Here is a 25,994-nt window from a genome sequence, read left to right on the forward strand (position 1 = left end):
TCTTCAAGAATAGGTTTCCTTGACAACACCACAAACCGCTCTTGAGCCTCTTTGCTCACAAATCTTAAGGTGTCATAATCTGTCCTTGTGGAGACACGAGGAGGGCGGGACGATGACGCACCTGAAGCATTTACAGTACCTTTCTTTGGACCCATTGAGCAAAATAACTCCCAAAATACAAACTTGTAAGATCACTAGAATTTTTGGCAGCACCTCCCCTTGTTTTTGGCACTTCCCAAAATCAGAAAATTTCTTCACAAACCACAATTCTCCAATCCAATTTTTCAGAATATAAAAAATAATCAAAATGCACCACTTAATCCATAATAAAGCCCAATTGACACTAGATTTCCCAATAACCAAAGGAGTCTCAATAAATTGAAAAGATGAGAGGCAAGATCAATTACATTATTGAGAAACCCATTGATAATCCACCATTGTTATCCAAAGCTTGGAGAAATGAGCAATATTGAGGAAGAGGATGGGATTTTCGGATTAGGGTTAAAATGAGTGGGAAAAATGGTATTCTTGAAGAAATTAGGTGAAAAGGGACAAAGAAAATGATGGGGGAAGTGATTTTTATGGAAAGGGCTGAAGAAATTATGAAAGATGAGTGAAATATTGGTGGTTATGGAGGTTGTATGGTGATTTGGGCGGAGGAGAGGCGGAGAAGATGAAGGGATTCAGATGGGGTATTTTGGAGGGTCTAAAAAAAATAAGGCAAATTTTCGGATTTAAGTGGTGGCCCATGTTAGCGCCGCGGCGCAACCCACTAGCGTCGCGGCACTAATGTACTTTTCTCTCTCCAGGAGCCGCGGCACCAATCCGACCCCAAATTTTTGCTGCTCTCTGTCTAGCACCTCGCCACGGCGCTAATGCCCCTATGCGCCGCGGCGCCACAATATGCGCTGCGGCCTTAATAAAAAAAACAAAAAAAATTCAACTTTTCACGCTTTTCACGATTTTCTCTTTACACAGAATACAATAAAAATACGAAATAAAAACACTTAAAAATACTAATTGTTCCAAACCAAAGATTAAAATGCAAAACAAAATACAATTTGGGATGTCTCCCAATGGCGCTGTCGTTAACGTCATATAGCCGGACGCTGGTTTCCTCTTTACTGCGGCGCCAAGAGGATGACGGACTTGGCTTGATCAAACTGACCACCCAAGTAGAGCTTTAATTGCTAACCATTTACTTTAAACTTGCCAGTCTTTTCACTTGTTACTTCGACGGAGCCATAAGGAAACACTTGTAATATCGTGAAAGGACCAGACCATCTCGATTTCAACTTGCCCGGAAAAAGTTTCAATCTTGAATTAAAGAGTAATACCTGTTGACCTAGTTGAAATTCCTTCCTGATAAGGTTCTGGTCATGCCACTTCTTAGTCCTCTCCTTGTAAATCTTGGCGTTCTCATAAGCTTCGTTTCTAAACTCCTCCAACTCGTTCAATTGCAAAAGCCTCTTCTCACCAGCTTCTACCAAGTCCATATTCAAGGTCTTCATGGCCCAAAATGCTCTATGCTCAAGTTCCACTGGAAGATTACACGCTTTCCCAAAGATCAACCTATATGGTGACATACCAATAGGTTTTTTGAAAGCTGTTCTGTATGCCCACAAAGCATCATCGAGCTTCTTAGACCAGTCTTTCCTCGAGCTCTGTACCATCTTCTCCAAGATTAACTTAATTTCCCGGTTGGAAATCTCAGCTTGTCCATTACTCTGCGGGTGATAAGGTAATGCTTTTCTATGTCTAACTCCATATTTTGCAAGTAACACTTCAAATTGCTTCTTACGGAAATGACTCCCCTCATCACTAATAATAGCTCTAGGAGTACCAAACCGGGTGAAAATGTACTTTTGGAGAAAAGTAAGAACTGTTTTACCGTCATTAGCATGAGTTGCAGCCACTTCCACCCACTTAGAAACGTAGTCCACAGCTAGCAAAATAAACAGATTGTTGTATGATGACAGAAAAGGACCCATGAAGTCAATACCCCACACATCAAACAGTTCCACTTCTAAAATACCAGTCAAAGGAATCTCGTTTCTTCTTGAAATATTACCAGTCCTCTGACAACGATCACATGCCTTGACAAACTCATGAGCATCCTTAAAGAGAGTTGGCCAGAAGAACCCACTTTGTAGAACCTTTACAGCAGTCCTTGTCCCACCAAAGTGACCTCCACACTGTAGACTATGACAATGATTCAGGATAGAGTACATCTCCTCTTCAGGCACACATCTTCTAATTATCTGATCGGCACAGTGCATATAAAGGATTGGCTCTTCCCAATAATAGTGCTTTACCTCATAAAAGAATTTCTTCAATTGTTGTCTTGTCATGTCGGGAGGTGTGATGTTTGCAGCTAGAAAGTTGACATAATCAGCAAACCATGGAACCATCAAACTTTCCTTTAAAGCAAACAACTGCTCATCAGGGAACTCATCATTTATCTGGACTTCCTTCATATTCTGATTCTCTTCTGACTCTAATCTTGACAAATGATCTGCTACTAGGTTCTCGGTACCCTTCTTGTCTCTGATTTCTAACTCAAACTCCTGGAGGAGAAGGACCCATCGGATTAGTCTTGGCTTGGCATACTTCTTGGTCATAAGGTATTTGATCGCCGAATGGTCTGTGTACACAATAACCTTATTCCCGATTAAATATGGCCTGAACTTGTCACAAGCAAAGACTATGGCCAACATCTCCTTTTCAGTAGTAGCATAATTCAACTGAGCATCATTCAAGGCCCTACTAGCATAGTAGATTGTGCGAAAAACCTTGTCAACTCGTTGACCCAACACAACCCCGACAGCATAATCACTTGCATCACACATCAACTCGAACGGAAGTTCCCAATTCGGTGCAATGACTATAGGTGCCGAAATCAATTTTTCATTAAGAAGTTGAAAAGCCTCCATACACTCCTTTCCAAACTCAAAGGGCACTCCATTAACAAGAAAATTAGACAATGGCTTGGAGATCTTTGAGAAATCCTTTATAAACCGTCTGTAGAAACCGGCATGACCCAAAAAACTATGAATCCCCTTTATCGAAACTGGAGGGGGAAAATTCTCAATAGTAGACACCTTGGCTTTGTCTACCTCAATGCCTTCCTGTGAGATCTTGTGTCCCAAAACAATCCCCTCTCTAACCATAAAATGGCACTTCTCCCAATTAAGCACCAAATTGGATTCTTCACATCGAATTAGTACCAGCTCCAAGTTCCTCAAACAATGGTCAAACGACGAGCCAAACACTGAGAAATCATCCATGAAAATTTCTATACAATTCTCAACCAAGTCAGAAAAAATATCCATCATACACCGTTGGAAAGTTGATGGTGCGTTACATAGCCCAAATGGCATTCGTCGGAAAGCAAATGTGCCATAAGGACATGTAAATGTCGTTTTCTCTTGGTCCTCTGGTGCAATGACTATTTGATGATACCCGGAGTAACCATCCAAAAAGCAATAATACTCCTTTCCTACCAATCTGTCTAACATCTAATCAATGAATGGAAGGGGAAAATGGTCTTTCCTTGTTGCCTTGTTGAGCTTGCGGTAGTCAATGCATATTCTCCAACCAGTAACAGTTCTTGTTGGAATTAACTCATTCTTTTCATTCTTCACTACCATCATTCCCCCCTTTTTAGGTACTACCTGAATCGGACTCACCCACTCACTGTTAGAAATTGGGTAAGCCACCCCTGCATCTAACCACTTCACCACTTCCTTTCTCACAATTTCCTTCATTGGTGGATTGAGTCTTCTTTGGGCATCGATGGTTGGTTTTACTCTGTCCACCATTAAAATCCGGTGCATAACAGTAGAGGGGATGATCCCCTTGATGTCTGCCAAAGTCCACCCAATGGCCTTCATGTGCTCTCTCAAAATTCTCAACAATTTTTCAGTCTCCATATCAGAAAGTGAAGCTGAAACTATAACCGAAAGTGTCTTGTTTTCACCCAAAAACTCATACCTCAGATGGTTAGGAAGTACCTTCAGTTCTAACTCTGGGGGTTTCTCAACTGAGGGCAATGACCTTTTTGGTACTGCCCCAAGCTCTTCAAAGTATTTCCTCTTCAATGGCCCATAAGAATTTAGCCATTTTGCATACTCCATAGCTTCTTTTCCATCTTGATCACTAATCTCATCTTCAACCAAACTTAACTCAAGAGGATCATTTATCAGTTTTCTCTCTTCCACTAAACTACCCATTACATCCACCAAAAAGCAATTGTCACTAGCTTCAGGATAAGTCATGGCCTTGAGCACATTGAATACAACTTCTTCCCCTTGCACTCACAACTTCAACTCACCCTTCTGAACATCTATAAGTGCTTGGCCTGTTGCCAAGAAGGGTCTCCCAAGGATAATGGGAACATTGCTATCCTCTTCCATGTCAAGAACTATGAAATCGGCAGGAAAAATAAACTTGTCTACTTTGACAAGGACATCTTCAATTACCCCTCTTGGATGTGCCAACGAACGATCAGTTAGTTGCAAAGTTACAGTTGTGGGCTTGGCTTCACCAAGTTGCAATCTCTTGAAAACTGACAGTGGAATCAGGTTGAGCCCCCAAATAACAAAGAGCATTTATTCCCTCAATTCTCCCAATAGTGCACGGTATTGCGAAACTCCCAGGATCTCTCAGTTTAGGAGGGAGCTTCTTTTGCAGTATAGCACTACACTCTTCTGTCAATGCCACAGTTTCAAAATCCTCCATCTTCCTCTTCTTGGACAAGATGTCCTTCATGAACTTGACATAGCTCGGCATTTTCTCTAAGGCCTCCGCAAATGGAATGTTGATGTGTAGTTTCTTGAATACTTCCAGGAATTTAGTAAACTGCTTGTCCATGTTGTTCTTACGGAGCCTTTGGGGGTAGGGAATCTTTATGTGATGCTCAATACTAATTGGTGGCGAAGCTTCTTTTGTTGGTATGCCTTCAGTAGCCTTCTTCTCACTGTGCTTCTTTTCCTTTTGTGTCGGTGCCTGTGCCTGTTGATCCTGACCCACTTCTTCAACTGGCTGCTTCTCACTTGGTCCCACATAATTCTTCCCACTTCTTAACGTGATTGCCTTGCAATTCTCTTTCGGATTGACTTCAGTGGTGCTAGGCAAGTTACCTTGGGCACGATTAGCCATGAGAGTAGCCAATTGTCCCATTTGGGTCTCCAAATTTCTAATAGAAGACCGAGTTTCAGCCATGAATTGGTTTAACACATCTGACTGAGAATTAGAATTTCCCCCAGAATTTTGTTGTTATTGAGGATGAGTGGGCGGTTGAGGTTGTTGCTGCTGCCTAAATCTCGGCTGAAAGAACCCCTGTGGCTGTTTTTGGAATGACTGTTGTTGGTTTGAAGATTGGCCTTGCTGATCATTCTTCCAAGAAAAATTGGGATGATTCCTCCACCCTTGATTGAAAGAATTAGAGTAAGGGTTATTGTTGCTCTGTCGAGGAAAATTCCCAATAGCCTGAGCTTGCTCCATAGGCATGTTGTTTACATCAGTATACTGATACTGTTCGTAGGCATGAGGGCCCCCACATATTTCACACAGAGTCTGGGCCTGTTGCACTGGAGCTGTTATTATATTGCCTTGCAATTGCTTAGTCAAGGCCTCAACTTGAGAAGTCAATTTCAAAATTGTATCCACTTCATACATACCAGCCACTTTCCTTGAAGAACTTCTTTCACTTGGCCACTGCTGATTATTCATGGCCATTTCTTCCAACAAGTCATATGTCTCATTGGCACTCTTTCTCATAAACGCACCACCAGCTGCTGCATCAATGAGTGTGCGAGTAGTACCACACAACCCATTATAAAAATTATGGACTAGCATCCATTTCTCTATTCCGTGATGCGGGCACTTTTTTATCAATTCTTTGAATCTCTCCTAATCTTCATAAAGAGACTCATTATCCAACTGAGAAAAATTATTGATCTCTCCTCTCAACTTAGCTGCTTTAGCTGGAGGGAAAAACTTGGAGAGGAACTTCAGTGCTAGATCATTCCATGTATTGATTGAGTTAGGTGGCAAAGATACCAACCAACTCTTAGCTCGCTCCCTCAGAGAAAATGGGAACAATCTAAGTCTGATAGCGTCATCACTAACTCCATTCATCTTTAAATGTCTGACAGAGCTCCATGAAGTTAGAGAGATGCATGTTTGGGTCTTCAGTGGGTAGTCCCCCAAACTGGACTATGGATTAAACCATCTGAAGTATGGCTGGCTTTATCTCAAAATTGTTTGCATGTCTTATACAAGACTGGACCCCTGTCATTGTTGGCAACACATAGTCCCTCAGGCTACGGTCGGGTGGATTATGACCATTAGCCGGGTCATCTATGGCACCCCCATTATTACCGTTATTGGCCATAACTTCCTCTTGCTCAATCCTTTGTACAACTCTTTCCAACCTTTTGTTTCTTCTGTTCTGCCGGCAAGTCTTCTCTATCTCAGGATCAACAGGCACTCTTGCAGCTGGTCCTTGACGTCGCATAAACCAATGGTACCTGAGATGAGATAAGAAGAATTTGACACAAATAAGTTAGCAAATAGTGAAAAGAAAACCAAATAAGAATTTAATCCAATTAACGTAATATTAACTAAACAATTCCGCGGCAATGGCGCCAAAAACTTGTTGCTATTTTTTTATTACACGCAAGTGCACGTATCATACAAGTAGTAACTCACACAAGTGAGGTCGAACCCAAGGGAATTGCAGCTAAGTACTAACTAAATTGGATTTATATTTCTATTTGGCAATAATATAAATTGTTTTTTTAAAATTTAAATTGCAGAAAACACAACAAGCAAAACAACAAATAAAAAGGGTTTAACAATGGATGTGAAGTTAGGAATTTGATTTCAATTGTTTCGATTACCCAATTGTTAACACTAGTCAAATATTCTTCTTCCTCCAATGAGATGACAGATTATAAAATCACCTAAACTCTTTTCAGATCATTTAGGTACTAAATTGCATTTTCAACTATTGCATTTATGAGATAGTACAACAAACAATTCGCTTTAAGCAATAATCTACAAGTCACATAAGCTATGCGAATACTTTCGTTTCACACCAAAACCTATGTTCATTCATTTAGAGCATTCCTAATATTCACTTTTCAGATTTCACATTAGGATCATGAATCATGCTTAAGGTGATCAATCTCAAACATGCATTAAGCATAAAGATGAACAAATCACATAAACAAGGAAGAAGGAATAATCAAATAGCATTAATCCATGGGATAATCTCAGTCAATATCCATCAAATCCCTAAATAAGAGTTTAGCTCATAATCTCAATATTCATATCCATAATCAAACTAAACATAAACAATAACATAGAGAATTAAAGAAAAAGAGAATGAAACTAGATTGGGGATTGTCACAAATCGTCCACGCTCGCTCCAAGCTTCGTCTTCTCTTGTTTTTCCCCTTTTTGTTTCTCTCTGCCTTGCAAAATCGCGATCCCCTTTTTCAAAATGAAGACCTCATTCTATATCTTTCCCAAAATGACGAAATTGCCCTTAAAATTCTGAGGTGTACGGACGCCAGCGCCGCGGCGCCAATTCCTACGCCGTGGCCCTACTCGGAAATTGCGAAATCTTGAGTTTCTGGAAAGGGGCTCGCCGCGGCTCTAATACGCAATAGCGTCGCGGCGACAATTCTTGCGCCGCGACCCTAATTAAAATTTCAGCAAAAGCTTTAATAACCCTTCAGTTTAGCATATTTTCTCCACAATCCACTCCATATGCCCAAAACATATGCTTAACCTGAAATCAAGCAAAAACAAGCATAAATCCGCTCCAAAAACACAAAAACCATTAAAAAGACACTTAAATAGGTAGGCTAAAATTAGCCTAACACAAGCCTATCAAGCATTTGATCTCCGAATGGCAGCGGGAAACGGTGCTTCCTTGTCGCCTTATTCAGCTTGCGGTAGTTAATACAAATCCTCCATCCTGTCACAGTACAAGTAGGGATGAGTTCATTGTTCGCATTTTTACCACAATTATTCCTCCCTTTTTAGGCACCACTTGAACAGGGCTCACCCAAGCATTGTTAGAAATAGGATAGACCACCCCAGCATCCAACCAATTAAGTACTTGCTTCCGAACAACATCCTTCATAGAGGGATTTAGCCTTCTTTGAGCTTCAATGGAAGGTTGGCTATTTTCTTCCATAAGAATTCTGTCCATTACCGTTGAAGGGCTAATTCCTTGAATATCAACCAAAGTCTACCCAATAGCATGTTTTTGAGCCCTCAAAACCCTCAAAAGTTTTTCTACTTCACCTTTTGACAGCAATGAAGAAATAATAATAGGCAGCGTTTCTTTCTTCCCCAAGTACACATAACAAAGATGCTCCGGTAAAGACTTCAACTCAAGGAATGGAGGCTTCTCAATAGATGGTATGGGGCACTCAGGCCCTTGCCCCAATTCTTTAAGTTTCTTCTTGTAATATGGACCATAAGAATTGATCCATTTCACATACTCATGAGTCTCCAAATCCTCCTCTTCATTATCATCACCCAACGCCAAAGCCAATTCAAGAGGATCATTGGTAATCCTCTTTTTCGAAACCACCTCATCAATCACATCAACATTAAAGCAACTATCACTTGCTCTTGGATAAGACATAGCCTTAAATACATTAAAGACCACTTCTTCCCCTTGAACTCTCAACCTCAACTCACCCTTTTGCACATCAATGAGGGCTTTCCCGGTAGCCAAAAATGGTCTCCCAAGAATAATGGGAACCGTTGTATCCTCCTCCATGTCTAGAACAATGAAATCCGCTGGAAAAGTAAACTTGTCTACCTTGACTAGCACATCTTCAATAACTCCCATTGGGTACTTGATTGATCGATCCGCGAGCTGAAGAGTAATAGTAGTAGACTTTGCCTCACCAAAACCTAGCTTCCGAAAAACAGATAGAGGCATGAGATTGATACTTGCTCCAAGATCACAAAGAGCGTGTTTGCATTCAAATTTCCCTATAGTACAAGGGATAGTAAAACTCCCCTGATCTTGAAGCTTTTGTGGAAGTTTCCTTTGGAGAATTACACTGCACTCTTCAGTAAGTGCCACTGTCTCAAAGTCTTCAAACCTTCATTTCTTTGATAAAATCTCTTTCATGAATTTCACATAACTCGGCATTTGCTCCAAAGCCTCAGCAAATGAGATGTTAATGTGAAGCTTTTTAAACACCTCAAGAAACTTTGAGAATTGTTTGTCGAGAGAATTCTTCCGGAGTCGTTGTGGATAAGGGATTTTGACATTAGAATCAACAACTACTGGTTGAATCTTCTCTTCGGTTGAAAGGCCTTCAGTAACCTTTTTCTCCACTTGGGGCTCAACTTTCTCACAACTCTCCTCTTCTTCTGCCTTTTTTTTCTTGAGTACCTTTTAGAGAAGGACCCTCAATTTCTTTCCCGTTCCTCAAAGTGATAGCTTGACACTGCTCCTTAGGATTTACCACAATATTGCTAGGCAAATTCCCTTGAGGCCTAATATTCAACATATTGGCCAGCTGCCCCACTTGCATTTCCAAAATTCTGATGGAGGATCTAGTCTCAGTCATAAACTGAATTTGAGTGTTGGTGAGAGTCAATAGGGCAGCCTGTAATTCACTAGGCTATTCTATAGGAGCTGGTGGCCTAGGTTGCTGAGAGGTTGATGCTTGTGGTGGAGCTTGAGTCATAGGCCACTGATACTGTGGTTGAAATGGTTGTTGTTGGTCCTGATTATTTCTCCAAGAAAATTTAGGATGGTTTCTCCACCCTGGATTATACGAGTTGGAGTAGGGTTGTTGTAGGGCCTTTGAAAATTACCCACTGCCTGGACTTGAGCTTGATCTAATGGGACATTGTTGGGATCTAAAACAACTTGCCACTGGTAAAAAGGATGAGGCCCCCCACACAATTCACACATTACTTGGGCTTGCACAACCTGGGCAGACATGGTATTTTGTTGCAACTGCTTAGTTAGAGACGCAACTTGAGCAGTTAAGGCTGTGATTGCATCTAGTTCATGAACCCCTGCAACCTTTTTTATTACTGCCCACTCATTCACTTGGCCATTGGTAATTATTAGTGGCCATTTCCTCTAAGAGTTCATAAGTTTCATTATCACTTTTGCTCATAAACGCTCCTGCTGCTGCTGCATCAATGATTGTGCGAGTGGTCCCGCACAAACCATTGTAAAAGTTGTGGACCAACATCCACTTCTCAATACTGTGGTGAGGACATTTTCTGATCAAGTCCTTGAAACTCTCCCAAGCATCATACAAAGATTATCCCTCAAGTTGAGAGAAGTTATTGATCTCCCCTCTCAGTTTAGCAGCCTTAGCAGGTGGAAAGAACTTCGCTAAGAACTTTTGAGCTAGAGCATCCCAAGTGGTGATAGTATTCAACCAACTTTTCTCTCGCTCCCTTAGTGAGAATGGGAACAAGCGCAATCTAATGGAATCATCACTCACCCCATTCATCTTGAAAGTGACACATAACTCCAAGAAATTGGCTATGTGCATATTGGGGTCTTCAGTGGGGAGGCCACCAAATTGAACTGTAGTTTGGACCATCTGCAAGATAGCAGGCTTGATCTCAAAATTGTTTGCTTCTACTGCTGGTGGATGGATGCATGAGTGTACCCTTGTGATAGTAGGGAGTACATAGTCCCGTAGAGGTCTTTGACCAGCAGGATTATGATTTTGTGGTGCTCCCCCGCTCATGTTTTCCACACTGTTGTTATTAATATCTGTTGTAACAACAGTGGAACTTTCAGCCCTCTTTTTTCTTCTGTTTCACTTGCAGTCTTTCTCGATGTCAAGATTAATTGGAACTAGACTGTCAACTCCCCTTCTACAGCGCATATAAGGAAAGTACCTGAGATAGAGAACAACTGCAGCCAAACAAATTAGAAATTATTTAAAAGACAGCCAAATTAGAAATAAAATTAACTATTTTAATATTGATTATTTTTCAGTCCCCGGCAATGGCGCCTGTTTACCCAAAAATGGTATTTGATGGCGTGGCAAAGATTATTTACACGTGGATTGACACGTGGCAGAATTAAAGGGTAAAGGTGCTGTTCGACTATCGACTAGAAGCGCGCCTCATCGTCAGTGTTAATTTTTTGTACGACCAGGCTGGTCGTGAAGCCCGATTTATTTCCTTCTTAAGTTGTAATCTAATATTAACTGCATTTGAATATTTCCTCATAATGATCCTTAATACACAATTGTTAAGGATAGATAGGACACGTTAGCATGTGTAACCCTCCTTGAGCCTATAAATATGCATAAAATAGCTCAAGGAATGGACTTTTGATTCATGAGTTTTTTTGGCTGAAGATTGAGAGAAAAAGAGCTAAAGTGAGTTGTTACCATCTAATTGTATTACGTCTAAGGTTTGTGAAACTCAAGAACCCTAGTTCTTTGATCACGACTTTAAGATTCAATAATAATAATATCACTAAGTGGACGTAGGTCATTACCAATCACTGGGGCCGAACCACTATAATTCCTTGGTGTTTTTTCCTTTCCGTTAGATTATCTTTCCAAGTGTCGTTCTATATCTTGTTGTATTCTTGACTCTGTGTCGTTGGCTAATTCGAGGGTCATCATTCTAGTGCTTTCATTGAGAGCTTGTGAAAAAATATAATGGCAAAAACATCCAAGAGGACAGGACAGGCCGTTGGCGCTGCATCATCCCAGCCTCCTCATCCAAATGTGGCTGAGGATGAACCACACTTGGAGTTTGATGAGGAAGAGTTAGATTATGAAACCTTGAAGGCAATGCTGGGGGTGTTGCAGGATGAGTTGGCCAATCAAGAGAATGCTGCAGAGATAATGGCGTCGCAGCAAAGAGAAATAGAGTGCCAGTGTCAGGAGCTGAGCGAGCGGCAGGCTGGATGGATCATCGGCAGAGGGATGCCATGGCTGCCCTAGAAGCATCCATCCAACTGGATAGGAATCAGGCTGCGCCAGCCTCCCTACCAGATCAGCCACCAAACGGACCGCCTCAAAGGAGTCCCAATCCTAGACCTCCGCTCCAGCCTGTAAGCCCACAAAGGCCGGAGCAGGCTTTTGTGGCTCAGGATAATGTCCCGCCTAGGGATCCTGAGCAGCAGCCTCCATCTCAGGCTGGTCGAGGCAATCCCCAGTGCCCGAGGCAGAATAGGGCCGGGCAACCGTCCTAGACGCCCAGGGGAAGAAGAGCCGCATCCACCGAGCAGGGGGCAGCATCCTTCAGCTAACAGGAGGAACTCTGAGACAGGCTCTGCGGTTAGGGGCCCCCCATGGCATGACAACGCACAGGGACCCACCGACCAGTGCAGGCCTCCCCCTGACGCCCAGGAAATGCCAGCCCGAGGAGGCAACAAAGTGAATAGCCGGTCACACCATAGTCAGCCACAATTCAGACGACTACAATGAAGCTGATTCTGGCAGAAGAATTGCTGGTCGGAGGTATGAAGAAAGAGGTGGAGACAGGAGTCCCCCACCTAGGGACGACCGGCCAGCGGGCCATAACGCTGGGGGCCAGCCCAGGCAGTAGAACGTCTTTAGTCGGTTGGGAGCCAGCGAGCAGCGATGAAGAGACGATGATCTGAGGGACATGCTTAATGACCACCGTGAAAGGCATGATGAGTACGTTCCCCCGACACCAGTGGCCCCAGCAATCCCAGAAGTTGTTCAGGCTCAAATCGATGCCCTGAACCAGGTGGTGCAACAGCTGGTCGGGGGGCGAACATCCCACATTGAGTACGATCGTAGAAGAGGCACCCCCTTTGTACAGAGGATTGCTGTGGCTGAAACCCCCAGTAAATTCAAGATGCCAACACTGCCAAATTTCGACGGGTATGGAGACCCGGTATCTCACGTTAATAAGTTTGAGATACAAATGGATATACAAAAGGTGTCAGAAGATGCTCACTGCCGCATCTTCCCGGCAACACTGTCTGACACTGCCTAGGAGTGGTTCTTTAAGCTCCCTCCTACTAGTATAGTATCATGGGAGATGTTCGTAAAGGATTTTTACGGACAGTTCTATGCGGGACGCGTGCACCCCACTGACGCAAACCAACTGGTTGAGATACGCCAGAAAGAGGGAGAGCCCTTGAAGGAGTATGTTCAACGCTTCATGTGAACTGCAGCTGGAGCCAAGACTGTGGGCGATGAAAGTAAGATGATGGCCCTAACTGTTGGGGTTAGACACCATTCAACCCTCTGGAGCAGCCTCAGAAAGAATGGGGTAAGGAGCACCCAAGAGTTCTTAGATCGAGCTGATCGGTACATCAAGCTCGAAGACGCGATTGCCAATGAAGGGAAATCGCCAACAAAGGACAAGGGGCCCAAGGAAGAACCCGCCAAAGCCTCCAATGGGTCGGAAAAACCCAATGCCAACGGCAAAGGCAACAAGAATGGCAATGGCAGAAATGGTGGAAAACGGGCGAACAGCGAACCCTCGACCTCCGAGAGTAAGTACCCTAAAGGTAATGGTATGAACCGAGATTCACCAACTTCACTGCCCTTGTTGAAAGCCGAGTTGAGGTTTACCAGGCGACCAGCTCAAGCATGCCCTACAAATGACCCGCACCTATAAGGAAAGATATCTCCAAGAGAGATACCACGAAGTTCTATCATTTTCACAATGACTACGGGCACGACACTAATGAGTGTAACCAGTTGAAAGAGAAAATTGAGTTCCTGATAAGGCAGGGACATTTAAGAAGATATGCGCGAGCCGCGGGAGGTTCTCAGCGAGAGGCTCAAGGTGGCAACGAACCGACGTCTGTACGCCAACACTCACCACCTTTACAGTCAGCTCCTATGGCAGGCACTCTACTCACCATCTGTAGAGGCCCACATTTTGCAGGGGATAGTGGAAAGGCAAGGGAAAGATACGCTCGAATCCTGCGCCATGACCAGGACATCGAGATGATGAGTGTCGAGAATCGAGCAACAAAAAAGGCTCAAACAGAGAAGGAACTGATAACCTTCTCTAACGACGACGCCCAGCACGTGCGATTTCCACACTCCGATCCGCTGGTCATGGACGTACAGATTACAAACATGATGGTGAAAAGGGTGGTGGTCGATACAGGAAGTTCGGTCAACATCCTATACAAGTCTTCGCTGGAAAGGACGAAGTTGTCCATGAAGGACCTAGAACCATGCAACCAAACCATTTATGGTTTCTCTGGAGAAGGGCTCGCCCCAACAGGGTCGATTAGACTCCCAATTATAGCAGGCACTGCCCCTGCTAATAGGACATTACTCAATACTTTTATAGTAGTTTATTGTCCTTCGGCATAAAACGCTGTAATCGGGAGACCAATTTTGGTCGACCTATGAGCCGTCACCTTGATATGGCACCTCGACATGAAATTCCCAACAGACGCAGGGATAGGATGCATATTGGGAAATCAGAGGGAAGCGAGGGAGTGCTACAATGCCTCGATCACCAAGGCAAATAAGGGAGTATCGAGAGACACCACCGTAAAGGAGTTGCAAGTGGCGATTGATGTCTAGGCCCACTCGGGTGATAATGTCACCAAACAGGGTGTTGGCCAAAGTGAGGATAGGGACTTAGATCCTCGCTTTGGGGATTCTGAAGAAGAAGTGGGACCCATCGAGGTCCTTGAAGAGGTCCAACTCGATGAAGAAAATCCGACCAGAGTTGTGAAAGTCGTAAAAACTTAGATACAACAAAAAAACAAACACTGGTGGATTTTTTAAGGAGGAACCAGGAGGCCTTTGCCTGGTCGCACAAAGACATGGTCGGGATAGATCCTGCAGTCATCAGCCATGTCCTAAACATCGACAAGAGTTTTCCACCAGTACTACAAAAAAGAAGGCTTCTCGACAAAGATAGATCGAGGGCCTTAAAAGAGGAAGTCGATAAGCTAAAGGAGAATGGGTTTATCAGGGTGGCGTTTTATCCATCATGGGTCTCTAATCCAGTACTAGTGCCCAAGCCAAATGGAAAATGGCGTACCTGCGTGGATTTTACAGACCTAAATAAAGCCTGCCCCAAAAGACTATTTCCCACTCCCAAGGATTGACCAGCTGGTCGATGCTACTGCAGGGCATGAGATCCTCTCATTCATTGATGCGTACTCTGGGTATAATCAAATTAGTATGCATCCCCCTGATGAAGATCACACTAGCTTTCGGACTAATACAGGGCTCTACTGTTACAAAATGATGCCCTTCGGTTTGAAAAACGCTGGTGCGACTTACCAGAGACTCGTCAACCACATGTTTAAGGAGCTGATCAGCACGAACATGGAGGTCTATGTTGACGACATGCTGGTCAAGTCAAAGAAAGCAGAAGGGCATGTAAGGGATTTGAAGGAATGCTTCAATGTCTTGAATAAATATCGGATGAAGTTAAATCCCCTATAATGCTCCTTCGGAGTGGGATCCGAGAAGTTCTTGGGATTTATAGTTAACTCGAGAGGAATTGAAGCCAATCCCGAGAAAATTAAAGCCCTGATTGATATGAAGTCGCCAGCAAAGGTCAAGGATGTTCAAAGCTTAACCGGAAGAATTTCCGCTCTTAGTAGATTTATTTCAAAGTCAACAGATAAGTGCGCCCCATTCTTCAATCTACTTAGAGGCAATAAGAAGCTCGAATGGACAGAGGAGTGCGAATGGGCCTTTCAAGCACTAAAAACACATATGGTGCAACCACCCATCCTGTCAAAGCCGGTCGATAAAGAAACTTTGTTCATCTACCTGGCAATCACGGAATACGCTGCTAGTGTCGTTTTAGTAAGAGAAGAAGAAGGCGTGCAGAAGGCTATCTACTACATAAGCAAAAGGTTGATTGGAGCAGAACAGTGGTACCCGCCCATTGTGAAACTAGCCTATTGCCTAGTTTGGTCCTCTAGGAAGCTACGGCCTTACTTTTAAGCTCATCCAATTATGGTCTTGACCGACCAGCCTCTTCGACAAGTCTTGCAAAAACCAGAGGTTGTAGGTAGATTGCTAAAACGGGTGTCGAACTCAGGCAGCTTGACATATCTTGCTTACCGCGAGCAGCAATAAAAGGACAAGCCTTGGCTGACTTCTTTGCAGAATTCACTGAACTTACGAATGGCGAGCAGACTGAAGAGCCCAACGAACCTGAATGTCAAATCCAAGCACCCACGTGGAAATTATTTACAGACGGTTCTTCTAATCAGTGCCACGCTGGGGCATGAGTGATATTTATAACGCCGGAAGGGCATTGATTTCACTGTACAATCAGATTTGACTTCACTGCTTCTAAAAATGAGGCCGAGTATGAAGCACTACTCGCTGGATTACGGTTAGCCAAGGATATGAATATAAAAGTGCTCTATAATGATTCTCAGCTGGTGGTAAATCAAGTCACGGGAGAGTACCAGGCGCGAGGTTTAAAGATGGTTGCCTTTCTGAACAAAACAAAGGATCTATTGGCTCAGTTCGACAAATACAGTCTCCAGCAAGTACCTCGCGATCAGAATTCCAACGCGGACGCTTTGGCCAAATTAGCAAGTGTGAAGGATGCTGATACTCTAAACGTAGTACCAGTCGAGCGACTATCTGTACCAAGCATCCAAGCAAAGGAGACCGCTCTGGTAATCCAGATGGCAGATACGTGGATGGCGCCATATGTAGAGTATCTGACGCAAGGCGTGTTACCAGTGGACAGAAACAAAGCCAGGACCCTTCAGCGGTGAGCTACTAGGTATATCCTGGTTGATGGAATTTTGTACCGAAGGGGATACTCAATGTCACTCCTCCGATGTATTACAAAGGAGAAGGCCAAAGAATTGATGAAAAAGGTATACGAAGGTTTTTGTGGAGACCACGTTGCGGGGCAGAGTTTGTCAAAAAAGATCCTAAGGCAAAGATATTTCTGGCCAACGATGAATGAAGACTTGATGGAATTCGTACGGAAGTGTGATAAATGCCAGAGATTCTCCAAAATCCCACGAGCAGCCCCTAATGAGCTTAAACAGATGCAAAGCCCATGGCCATTTGCAGTTTGGGGTATCGACCTAATCGGATCTTTGCCCACGGGAAAAGGCGGTGTCAAATATGCTGTGGTTGCCTTCAACTACTTCACCAAATGGGTCGAAGCTGAACCACTTGCAACCATAACGACCAAGAAGGTGCTGGACTTTGTGATCAAAAACATCATTTGTCGCTATGGATTGCCAAGGAAGATCATCTCGGATAATGGCACCCAGTTTGATAATGATTTATTCACGAATTTCTGCAAGCGACATGGTATTATCAAGAGCTTCTCTTCAGTTGCTCATCCCCAAGCGAATGGACAAGTTGAAGCAGTCAACAAAACGCTAAAGGATACACTAAAGAAAAGGCTAGAAGAATCTAAGGGGGCATGGCCGAAACAATTTTCTGAAGTACTTTGGTCGTACAGAACTTCCCACCGAACAGCAATGGGTCATACTCCATTCTCTTTAGCTTATGGATATGAAGCTATGTTTCCTGTTGAGTTAGATCCGCCTTCACATCGCAGAATAATGTACGATCAAGATTTGAACAGCCAGCTATTGATGGAATCCCTTGACTCAATCGATGAGAAACGTGAACAAGCCCAACTCTGAGTAGCTGCGTACCAGCAGAAAGTCAATTGGTATTTCAACTCTAAAGTGCGAGAAAGAAAGTTCAGCGTTGGAGATCTTGTACTCCGAAGAGTTTTTCTAAACACCTGCGACCAAGTTGCTGGAGTACTCAGACCTAATTGGGAAAGGCCATACCAGATTGAAGAAGTCCTTCACCTGGGCACCTATAAACTTGCACACTTAAACGAAGATCTCGTTCCTCGCTATTGGAATGGAGAATACTTGCGCAAGTATTACCAATAAACAATTCTTCTTAAAGAATTGGCTTGTATTAATTTTACTTTTTACAAGTTTTGAAAAAGGGTTGGCCATTTTATGTGACCGATTGCTTATAAGTGTAAGATCTTATTGATCACTTGTACAGACATGATTCGTCCATTTATTACGAGAAATATAAGGGACTGTGCGCAGCCAGTCATTTCTTGTCAATTATTGTATTTATTACAAGTATTTGCTCATTACGTGTATTGTTTTGCTATATTATAATTCTAATTATATTGCTACGAGTAGTAATGTTCGAACAGGTTCTGGTCAAGGCAAGTGACCAAGGACCTAAAGCTCCTCGATCACTTGGGGGGCGTATAAGGTACAAGTAAGCAAAGCATATCGTTAAAAGCTATGTAAACACATGAGCAAAATAAGTGAAAGCATGCTAGGGTACTTAGAGTATTTTTCAAAATTTTGTTAAATCAAACCAAAGTGCTATGCTAAGTTCGGTCATGCGAACAAGATATTATAATAAAATAAAAAGATGTTATAATATAAAAAATGAATTACTTTACACCATGAGCAGTATTGCTCGGATGTAATTGTCTGATTAAAAGGAAAATAGCTGCCCGCGCAGCAATAAAAAATTAGTGTCTTTACATCACGACCAGGAGGTCGTGTAATTAAACTATCAAAAGAAAAAAGGGAAAAAGACTAAGGGACTGGAGGATCTTGAGGAACGTCCTGGTCAACAGCTGCGCCAGCTTCATTGTCTGCACCATCTATCCCTGTTGCTAGAGAAATCTACGGGGAAGCAGGTACTTTAGCCATCTCTTCTTCCTCCAGGCGAATGGCACACTGAGACATTAGAGTCCGCCTCAGGCGTTCTGACAGATAGTTGAAGTTAGCCTCCCAATCGTGCTTCCAGAATTCGTAGAAGCAAAGATGAGTGGCTTCCTTGTACTTCTCCAAGTTCTTGGCTTTAGCTTCCTCAAGCTCCTTCACGCGCTCCTCCGTCTCCTGCCTACTCGCAATTAAATCAAGCTCGAGTTGTACGAATTGCTGGTAGTTGAGTTTGGCGCTTTCCCTGAACTTTTCTTTGTCTTCATTGGATTTCTTCAGGCCATCCTGAACCTCCAGTAGCTCCTCGGTCAAAGTGGCTTTTTGCTATAGCAGTTCCTCTTTCTGCTTAGACAGCTCCATATTCTTCTAAAGCTACTCGTCGTTCTGTTTAGTTAGCTCGTTGTTCCTCTCAAGCAACTCAGCATTTTTCTCTTCGAGTGCTTTCTTAGACTCGGCGAGCCTGGTGTCGAAATTTTTGGCCTGGGACACCATTGCTCCAGCACGGTGCCAACAAGCAGTCATGGTCAGTAGTCCCTGTAATCAGATAAAAAAGGATAAAGTGATGGTAGAGAATCGAAAATAAATTATCCAGCATCAGGAAGTGACTTACGCTAACTATCTTGTTCAGCCCTCGGTTGAGTATTTGGTCAGGCTCCATGGAAATGGTTTCAGTAATAGCCTCCTGACTGCATTTATGTTTGGAGAGCTTATATATCCTCTCCTTGGCTAAGCTGACCACGATGCTGGACAGGGAGCCTTCGGGCTGATTACGTTGTGTTTGGCTGCTAGGGGCCTGAGGAGTAGGCTGCTGGTCGACGGGTGTTGGAGGATTGGAATGTTGGTCGACCAGAGGAGCTGAGGCCGACTGCTCGAGTAGTGATGGAGGTGGTGTGTTCTCCTTCGAAGGGACGGTGGCTGGAGGGTCATCAGTTCGGGCCTTCTTTGAGGCAGTTTTACTGCTCTCCCCTCGAGCCCTCTTGCTATCCTTTTTCTTGCCAGAAGATGCGGCAGCAGCTTTATAATGCTCAAACACGTCCTCAGAGTCCATATCTGCACAAAAGGAAACAACATGAGCAGTGATACAAGGTATTTATATGGGGCTAAAAATAAAAGTGAAGATATTATAAGTAAAGTACCCGCGCTACAACTACTGGTCTCTACATTACTTACTGAACTACTTACTGCCTGGAAGAAATCTGAACTTAAGATTGGATTATACTTAAAGTTTCCATCCCCATCAAATATATGATAGGGAATTGGAAAACTATCTAAAAGTGAAAGATCAGTACCATTCTCATCGGAAGACTCGTCGATGGGAGAGGGGGTTCAGTGGCCTTCTTTTTTCCTTTTCGCTTTGGGACGGGGGGAGCAACAGCCCGCGGAGTGTTGGAAGGTTCCCTGATTGTTACTCCAGTGGCCCTCCTCATAATAGGTTGTTCCAGGGCTGGGTGCTGCTCGGGAACCTCTCCGCCAATAGCACTCCCCGCTGTTGACTCTCTCACATCCTGATGAGGGGCCAAAAGGCCGACCAACCTAAGGTTAGCCTCTGTGACCAGATGCTTGAAGCTTTTTTCCACATGAGTCATACTAGCCAAGAGGGCTGATCTTAAATCCATGTCTGGAGTGGGGTCTGGTCGCAACCATGGGCCTGAAAGGCACTAAAAATCTAAGAAAATATAGAGAAAAAATTAACGAAAAACTGACAACCAGTGGTACAAAGGCATTACCTCCTTGCGTGAAGGCCAGGTTGTTCACGACCATGTCGATCGTGAGGAAGTACTCCTAGTAGTACCTCCCTACATTCGATATATGGGTGGTGTCGGTCAGGAAGGTGCTCCCAGTTTCCTGATGACAGAAATGAAAGAACCCCGTACCTTCTTGGTTGGGGTTAGACTTGAGGTCAAACAAGTAATTAACCTCATAGGGTGTTTGCACATGCCATTTTTGTGGCTATATAGGATATAGAGTGCGGTGAGCATTCTATACCCGTTGGGGGTTATTTGGAAAGGGGTGACCCCAAAGTAGTTGACTACCCCTTGGAAGAATCGATGAAGAGGCAAGGTAGCCCCTGCCTCAATATGGTATCTCAACCAGGCACTGAAGGCGCCTTCGAGCAAGTTCGCCCATTGGTCTTGGTTGGGTCAAACTAATGTCACCCCTGGGAGTCCTTATTTTTGGCGATCATCCTAATCGTCACCCAGCTTTCAGGGACAACATACCATTCAACATCTGGTTGAATGGCATTTCGGGGCTGAGCATGAGTTTGGATATTGGGGTTAGGAGTACTTTCTGCTCAACCACTGGTCGAGGGAATTTCAGCCCAAGGAGCAGGTTGATTTGAAGGATTGGGAGTTTTCTTTTTATGGACTGTAGTTTTTGCTCGAGCCATATTTTGAATAAGAGTAGATGGAGTGTTTGTAGTGGCACGAGAAAAAGGGATGTCAAGTATTAGCGATGATGGTTGCTCCTCGTCCTCAAGCAGCTGAGCCAATAAGTCGTCATCGATGGGTCTTTCTCCTCCCCACGGATCTTGCATGAAAGCTACGAACAGAGAAAGGGGGAGATAAGACGTAAAGCTTAAAAGCTTGTGTTGAAAGTTGGAATAACGTTTCTCGCGTACACGACCAACAACATTCTAACAGAAACACTAAGTTCTATACGAGTAGTTTGAAAAGCAGATTGAAAAGGAGAAGTAAAAAGTTTTTGGGAAAAAGCTTTTTCGACTCCGAAGGGGCGGGAAAAACCCAGTTTTTCACCTAGCTTAAAAATTGAATTTTTACTTTGATTTTACGCCCTAAATCTACAATCTTGACTATCAAACTGGCTCCTAACTCCTACGGAACAATATTTCACTACCTTATTAATCATCTGTCAACATGCAAACATTCCCCATACATTTTCAGCCAAGAACACGAAAGGGTTCAGAGATGAAGGCAAGCATGAAGCGGTTAAATATGGTAACTTAAAAAACAAGAAAGTTCATAAAACTTACTCAGGTAAAGAGTAAAGTTCGATGGTGAAAGCTTTAAATGTCTGCGTGTAGATGTTTGAAAATTTCTGGGCTCTGGAACACGAGTTCTTCAATGTTCTTCAGGAAGTCAAAAGTATTTAAAATGTGAAAAATGATTCTGAAGGGTCATTTATACCAGCCGAGGAGCTGTTACCAAGATAATCATTAAAGGTAATTTTTCAAGGAGTGGGGAAGCGTGATAGCCGTTAGACACATTCTTGGGAAACTGAAAGGACCTGATTAGACATGATTAGTCACATTTTTCGAGAAGGCATGGGCGATTCTGGCAGATTTCGTGGGGTATTCGAAGAGTCGGTTTCCTAAGTTTACTTATTGCTGGTCGCAATAAGTAAACTTAGGGGGCAAATGTTTACCCAAAAATGGTTTTTGATGACGTGGCAAAGATTATTTACATGTGGATTGACATGTGGCGAAATTACAGGGCAATGGTGCTGTTCGACTATCGACTAGAAGCGCGCCTCATCGTCAATGTTAATTTTTGGTAACACCAGGCTGGTCGTGAAGCCCGATTTATTTCCTTCTTAAGTTGTAATATAATATTAAAAACATTTTAATATTTCCTCATAATGATCCTTAATATGCGATTGTTAAGGGAAGATAGGACACGTTAGCATGTGTAACCCTCCTTGAGCCTATAAATATGCATAAAATAGCTCAAGGAAGGGACTTTTGATTTATGAGCTTTTTTGGCTTAAGATTGAGAGAAAAAGGGCTAAAGTGAGTTGTTACCATCTAATTGTATTACGTCTAAGGTTTTTGAAACTCAAGAACCCTAGTTCTTTGATCACGACTTTAAGATTCAATAATAACAATATCACTAAGTGGGCGTAGGTCATTACCAATCACTGGGGCCAAACCACTATAATTCCTTGGTGTTTTTTTCTTTCCATTAGATTATCTTTTCAAGTGTCGTTCTATATCCTATCATATTCTTGACTTCGTGTCGTTGGCTAATTCGAGGGTCAACAGCGCCAAAAACTTGTTGCGAAAATTAAAGCTACGCAAGTATACGTAATCGCTTTTGTAGTTTATTTCGGTAAGACCAATATCGTTCCCATGGAGACTGATTATCAAGTACCAATAGTCTATTTTATTTTCTATTTGGTAATCAAAAATTGGAATTTTTAAATCTAAAATAATAAATAACAGAATTAAATGAAAACAACAAAAAACAATAATCTTGCTGCAAACTTGATTCAAATATATATAAGAAATTAGGGATTCTAATCTCCTCTACTATCCACTTTATTATTCATTAATGCAATCACAAAGATAATTCTTCTCATTAAGATGAAAGACATGCAAAAGTGTTAAATATTCAGGTTAAGAAATATAAAACTCGACCTAATGCAAATTCTCTATATTTCTATGAGAAATATAAACAATAGGAAGCAATGAACTCAACCCTAAATCACATAGACCAATTTGATACTCTCGTTCTAAATTGAAATCTATGTATATTCAATTTTAGCATATCCAAATCTCACTTCTCAGATTTTGATTTGAATTCATAAATAGCATGTAAAAGGTGCGCAATCATTCACATACATAATAAATACAAATTGAATAGATCTTAGATGAAGAAGAAATGAAAAACTTGCATTAATTCATAATAAAGATTCAAGAGATTCAATTAAAAACCCTAAATAGAATTTAGTTCATGTTCATCACTAAGAAATCCATAAACATGAAATTAACATAAACTAAAAATAAAAAGAGAAGAAAAAAAAGCTAAATGATAGATCCAATCTTCATCCCAAAGCACTCCTAAGCCTCTTCTCCCAGTCTAGGTCTGCAAAAAGTGCCTCCTTTTCACTCCTTAATCGTAATTTAAACCTAATTAGCATTTTTTTAAAACATGAAAGGACCAAAACACCCTTAATTAAAAATCTGCATTTTTCTCATTTGTAGACGTATCCTGCGGTCGCAAGAATGCACTGGAAATGCCAATTCTCTTCTGGACTTGCGGTCGCAAGACACCCTTCCTACGGTCGCAGGAAGTGCTCTGAAACACCATTTTCCACCAATTTTTGTCATTTTTAGGATAATTTGAAATTGATTAAAACTACTTTGACTGAGTGAATCGTGATCCTAATAGATGATGGAATGTGTTGACCCAAACTCTTAAGTCTCCTTGTTTTGATGATTAACAAATATTTGATTATTATTTGTTACTAATGATTTGTTGATTTTGTAGCAAAAACCAAAGTGAATTAGCACTTCAAAGTCAAAATTATGACCAAGGGCAAAATGGTCATTTTACCAAGTTTTCCAGAAATGACCCGAAATGGACTTCAAGACTCAAGAAACTCAAGATAAAGGCTTAACTTAATTTCTTAGTCTTGTAAAGTCATTGCAAGTATACTTTACGTCATAAGTATAGAATTTGGCTCACTCACGCACTAAAAAATTGTGATTTTTTAAAATGAGAAATAACTATCCTAAATTCACTTTTAAGAAAATACATCCCAATACGGTCGTAACGCAATCGGAATTTTTGAAATCGGATAAACGAGCTAAAAGTTATAAAGAATTGAAAAATGGGAAAATAGGCTTAAAATTGATTTTGCTCTCTGTTTGCCATCCGGAATTCCGGATGGGCAACCGGAATTCCGGTTGCTTCCAAACCGGAATTCCGGTTCCTCATCCGGACTTCCGGTTCGCGGCAGACAGGTTCGAAAATTAACTCCTAACGGCTATAAACGGCTAGTTTTTTCCCAAACTCTATATAAACTCGTTTTTCACTCAAAGTTGGTTGTTGGCTGAGCATTTATTACATATACCAAACCAAATCCATTGATTTCAAAGAGCTTTCAAAGTTTAACTCATCCAAACACATTTTCACACACTTGAGCCAAAATTTGTATTTATTTCTTTTAAGTGTGCTTGCTAATCACTCTAGGTTTCTCATTGTATTATCATACTTCTAGAGTGATTTTTGCTTGTAATATCAAACACATTCCCATATTGAGATTGAGGTGAGGTTGGCACCGGTTTTGTAAACAACCCGGTTAGAGTGAGATTGGCACTTCAACAATCCGAAAAAGAGGTTGATAGTCCTTGGTGGTGGAAAACTATTGTAAGAGGTTTGGAAATACCTTGGTGAAAAATTCCCGGTTGTAAGGGTTAGTCAAGCCCGCTAACTTGGCTCGATAGTTGAACTCAAAGCTAGGTCTATAGCTTTGAAGACCAAGGACGTAGGTGGCTTAGTTCTACCGAACCTTGTAAAATTCAAGAGTTTGCGATTTCTTAACCTTCAACTCTTTACATTACAAATTTGATTATTTGCTATATATATTTGATTGCCATATTATTTGCTTTTACTTGATTAATTTGATTTATTGCATAATTTGGCATATTAAGTTTTAAATTTATGAAATTAGTTTAAATTTCCAATTCACCCCCCCTCTTGGAAACATATCTTGGGTTAACAGAATGTTCTAGAGCTTCTAGATCTTTCTTTTAATTAAACTATTCATCAAAAATCTTAAACCCTTATTAAACATGCTTGTGACAAGTGTCACGCTCTTAATTATTCTATCTAAACCTTAGGTTATAATAAATAATATTCTTAGGACCAACTATATTAATCAAAACTTATATTAAAATTAATATTTCTAAACCATAGGTTAAACTTATAAAATCAATAACTATTTCTACGAGTTTCCAATTAAATCCCAGCTTGAACCAATATCCACTAAAACTAAAATTCTACAGCTACTACAACTACTACCGCTACTGCTACTAGTACTGGTACTACTATCTAGCTAAAATTCCAAGATGCTACAATTATCCCCTACTTAAAAGAATTTCTTCCTCAAAATTTACTTACCAAACATCTCGGGTTACCGCTCCCTTATATATTCCTCCAATTCCCATGTGGCCTCTCTTTCTGTGCTATTGCTCCACAAGATTTTAACCATAGGGACACTTTTGGACCTTAACTCCTTAGCTCCCTGCTCTAGAACACGTAGTGGCCATTCTTCATAACTAAAATCTTGTTTTAACTCTAGAGCCTCGTAATCGAGCACATCGTATGGATCTGATATATATTTCTTAACATCGATACATGAAAAACGTTATGCGTTTTAGCTAATGATGGTGGTAAAGCCAACCGATATGCTACATGCTCTACTTTGTCCAATATCTCAAAAGGACCTATAAACCTCGGGCTTAACTTTCCTTTATTTTCGAAATGCATAATCCCCTTCATCGGAGAAACCTTGAGAAATACTTGATTGCCTACTGAAAACTCAACATTCT

At 41.9% G+C, this 25,994-nt stretch overlaps 2 protein-coding genes and 2 non-coding genes across 4 annotated transcripts; 2 read left to right on the forward strand and 2 right to left on the reverse strand.

The window, feature by feature from the left end:
- Positions 1-4,316: 4,316 nt before the first annotated feature.
- Positions 4,317-5,223, reverse strand: LOC133814464 (uncharacterized). The gene is made up of 2 exons (XM_062247421.1): positions 4,653-5,223; positions 4,317-4,567 (listed from the first exon to the last, which is right to left on the reverse strand). The coding sequence occupies exons 1-2, from the start codon at positions 5,221-5,223 to the stop codon at positions 4,317-4,319; spliced, it is 822 nt and encodes a 273-aa protein (XP_062103405.1).
- Positions 5,224-5,869: 646 nt separating this feature from the next.
- On the forward strand, positions 5,870-5,976 carry LOC133820744 (small nucleolar RNA R71). The gene has a single exon (XR_009887145.1). It is a non-coding gene; the product is annotated as a small nucleolar RNA R71 (small nucleolar RNA).
- Positions 5,977-8,266: 2,290 nt separating this feature from the next.
- LOC133814465 (uncharacterized) lies at positions 8,267-9,611 on the reverse strand. Its single transcript, XM_062247422.1, has 2 exons — positions 9,434-9,611; positions 8,267-9,117 (listed from the first exon to the last, which is right to left on the reverse strand). Exons 1-2 carry the CDS (start codon positions 9,609-9,611, stop codon positions 8,267-8,269), a joined length of 1,029 nt encoding a protein of 342 aa, XP_062103406.1.
- Positions 9,612-10,260: 649 nt separating this feature from the next.
- On the forward strand, positions 10,261-10,367 carry LOC133820472 (small nucleolar RNA R71). The gene has a single exon (XR_009886880.1). It is a non-coding gene; the product is annotated as a small nucleolar RNA R71 (small nucleolar RNA).
- The last annotated feature ends 15,627 nt before the right edge of the window (positions 10,368-25,994 follow it).

Source organism: Humulus lupulus, chromosome 2, assembly GCF_963169125.1.
Source record: "Humulus lupulus chromosome 2, drHumLupu1.1, whole genome shotgun sequence".
NCBI lineage: Eukaryota > Viridiplantae > Streptophyta > Magnoliopsida > Rosales > Cannabaceae > Humulus > Humulus lupulus.

What these genes read in the sequence shown, in the direction of transcription:
- LOC133814464 (XM_062247421.1), bottom strand. Translation starts at nt 5,223, where the DNA reads ATGGCTGAAACTCGGTCTTCTATTAGAAATTTGGAGACCCAAATGGGA. An exon ending in TAAACTGAGAGATCCTGGGA is followed by an intron (nt 4,568 to 4,652) that starts GTTTCGCAATAC and finishes TTCCACTGTCAG; the next exon opens with TTTTCAAGAGATTGCAACTT.
- LOC133814465 (XM_062247422.1), bottom strand. Translation starts at nt 9,611, where the DNA reads ATGACTGAGACTAGATCCTCCATCAGAATTTTGGAAATGCAAGTGGGG. An exon ending in TGAGGGTCCTTCTCTAAAAG is followed by an intron (nt 9,118 to 9,433) that starts GTACTCAAGAAA and finishes ACTTTGAGACAG; the next exon opens with TGGCACTTACTGAAGAGTGC.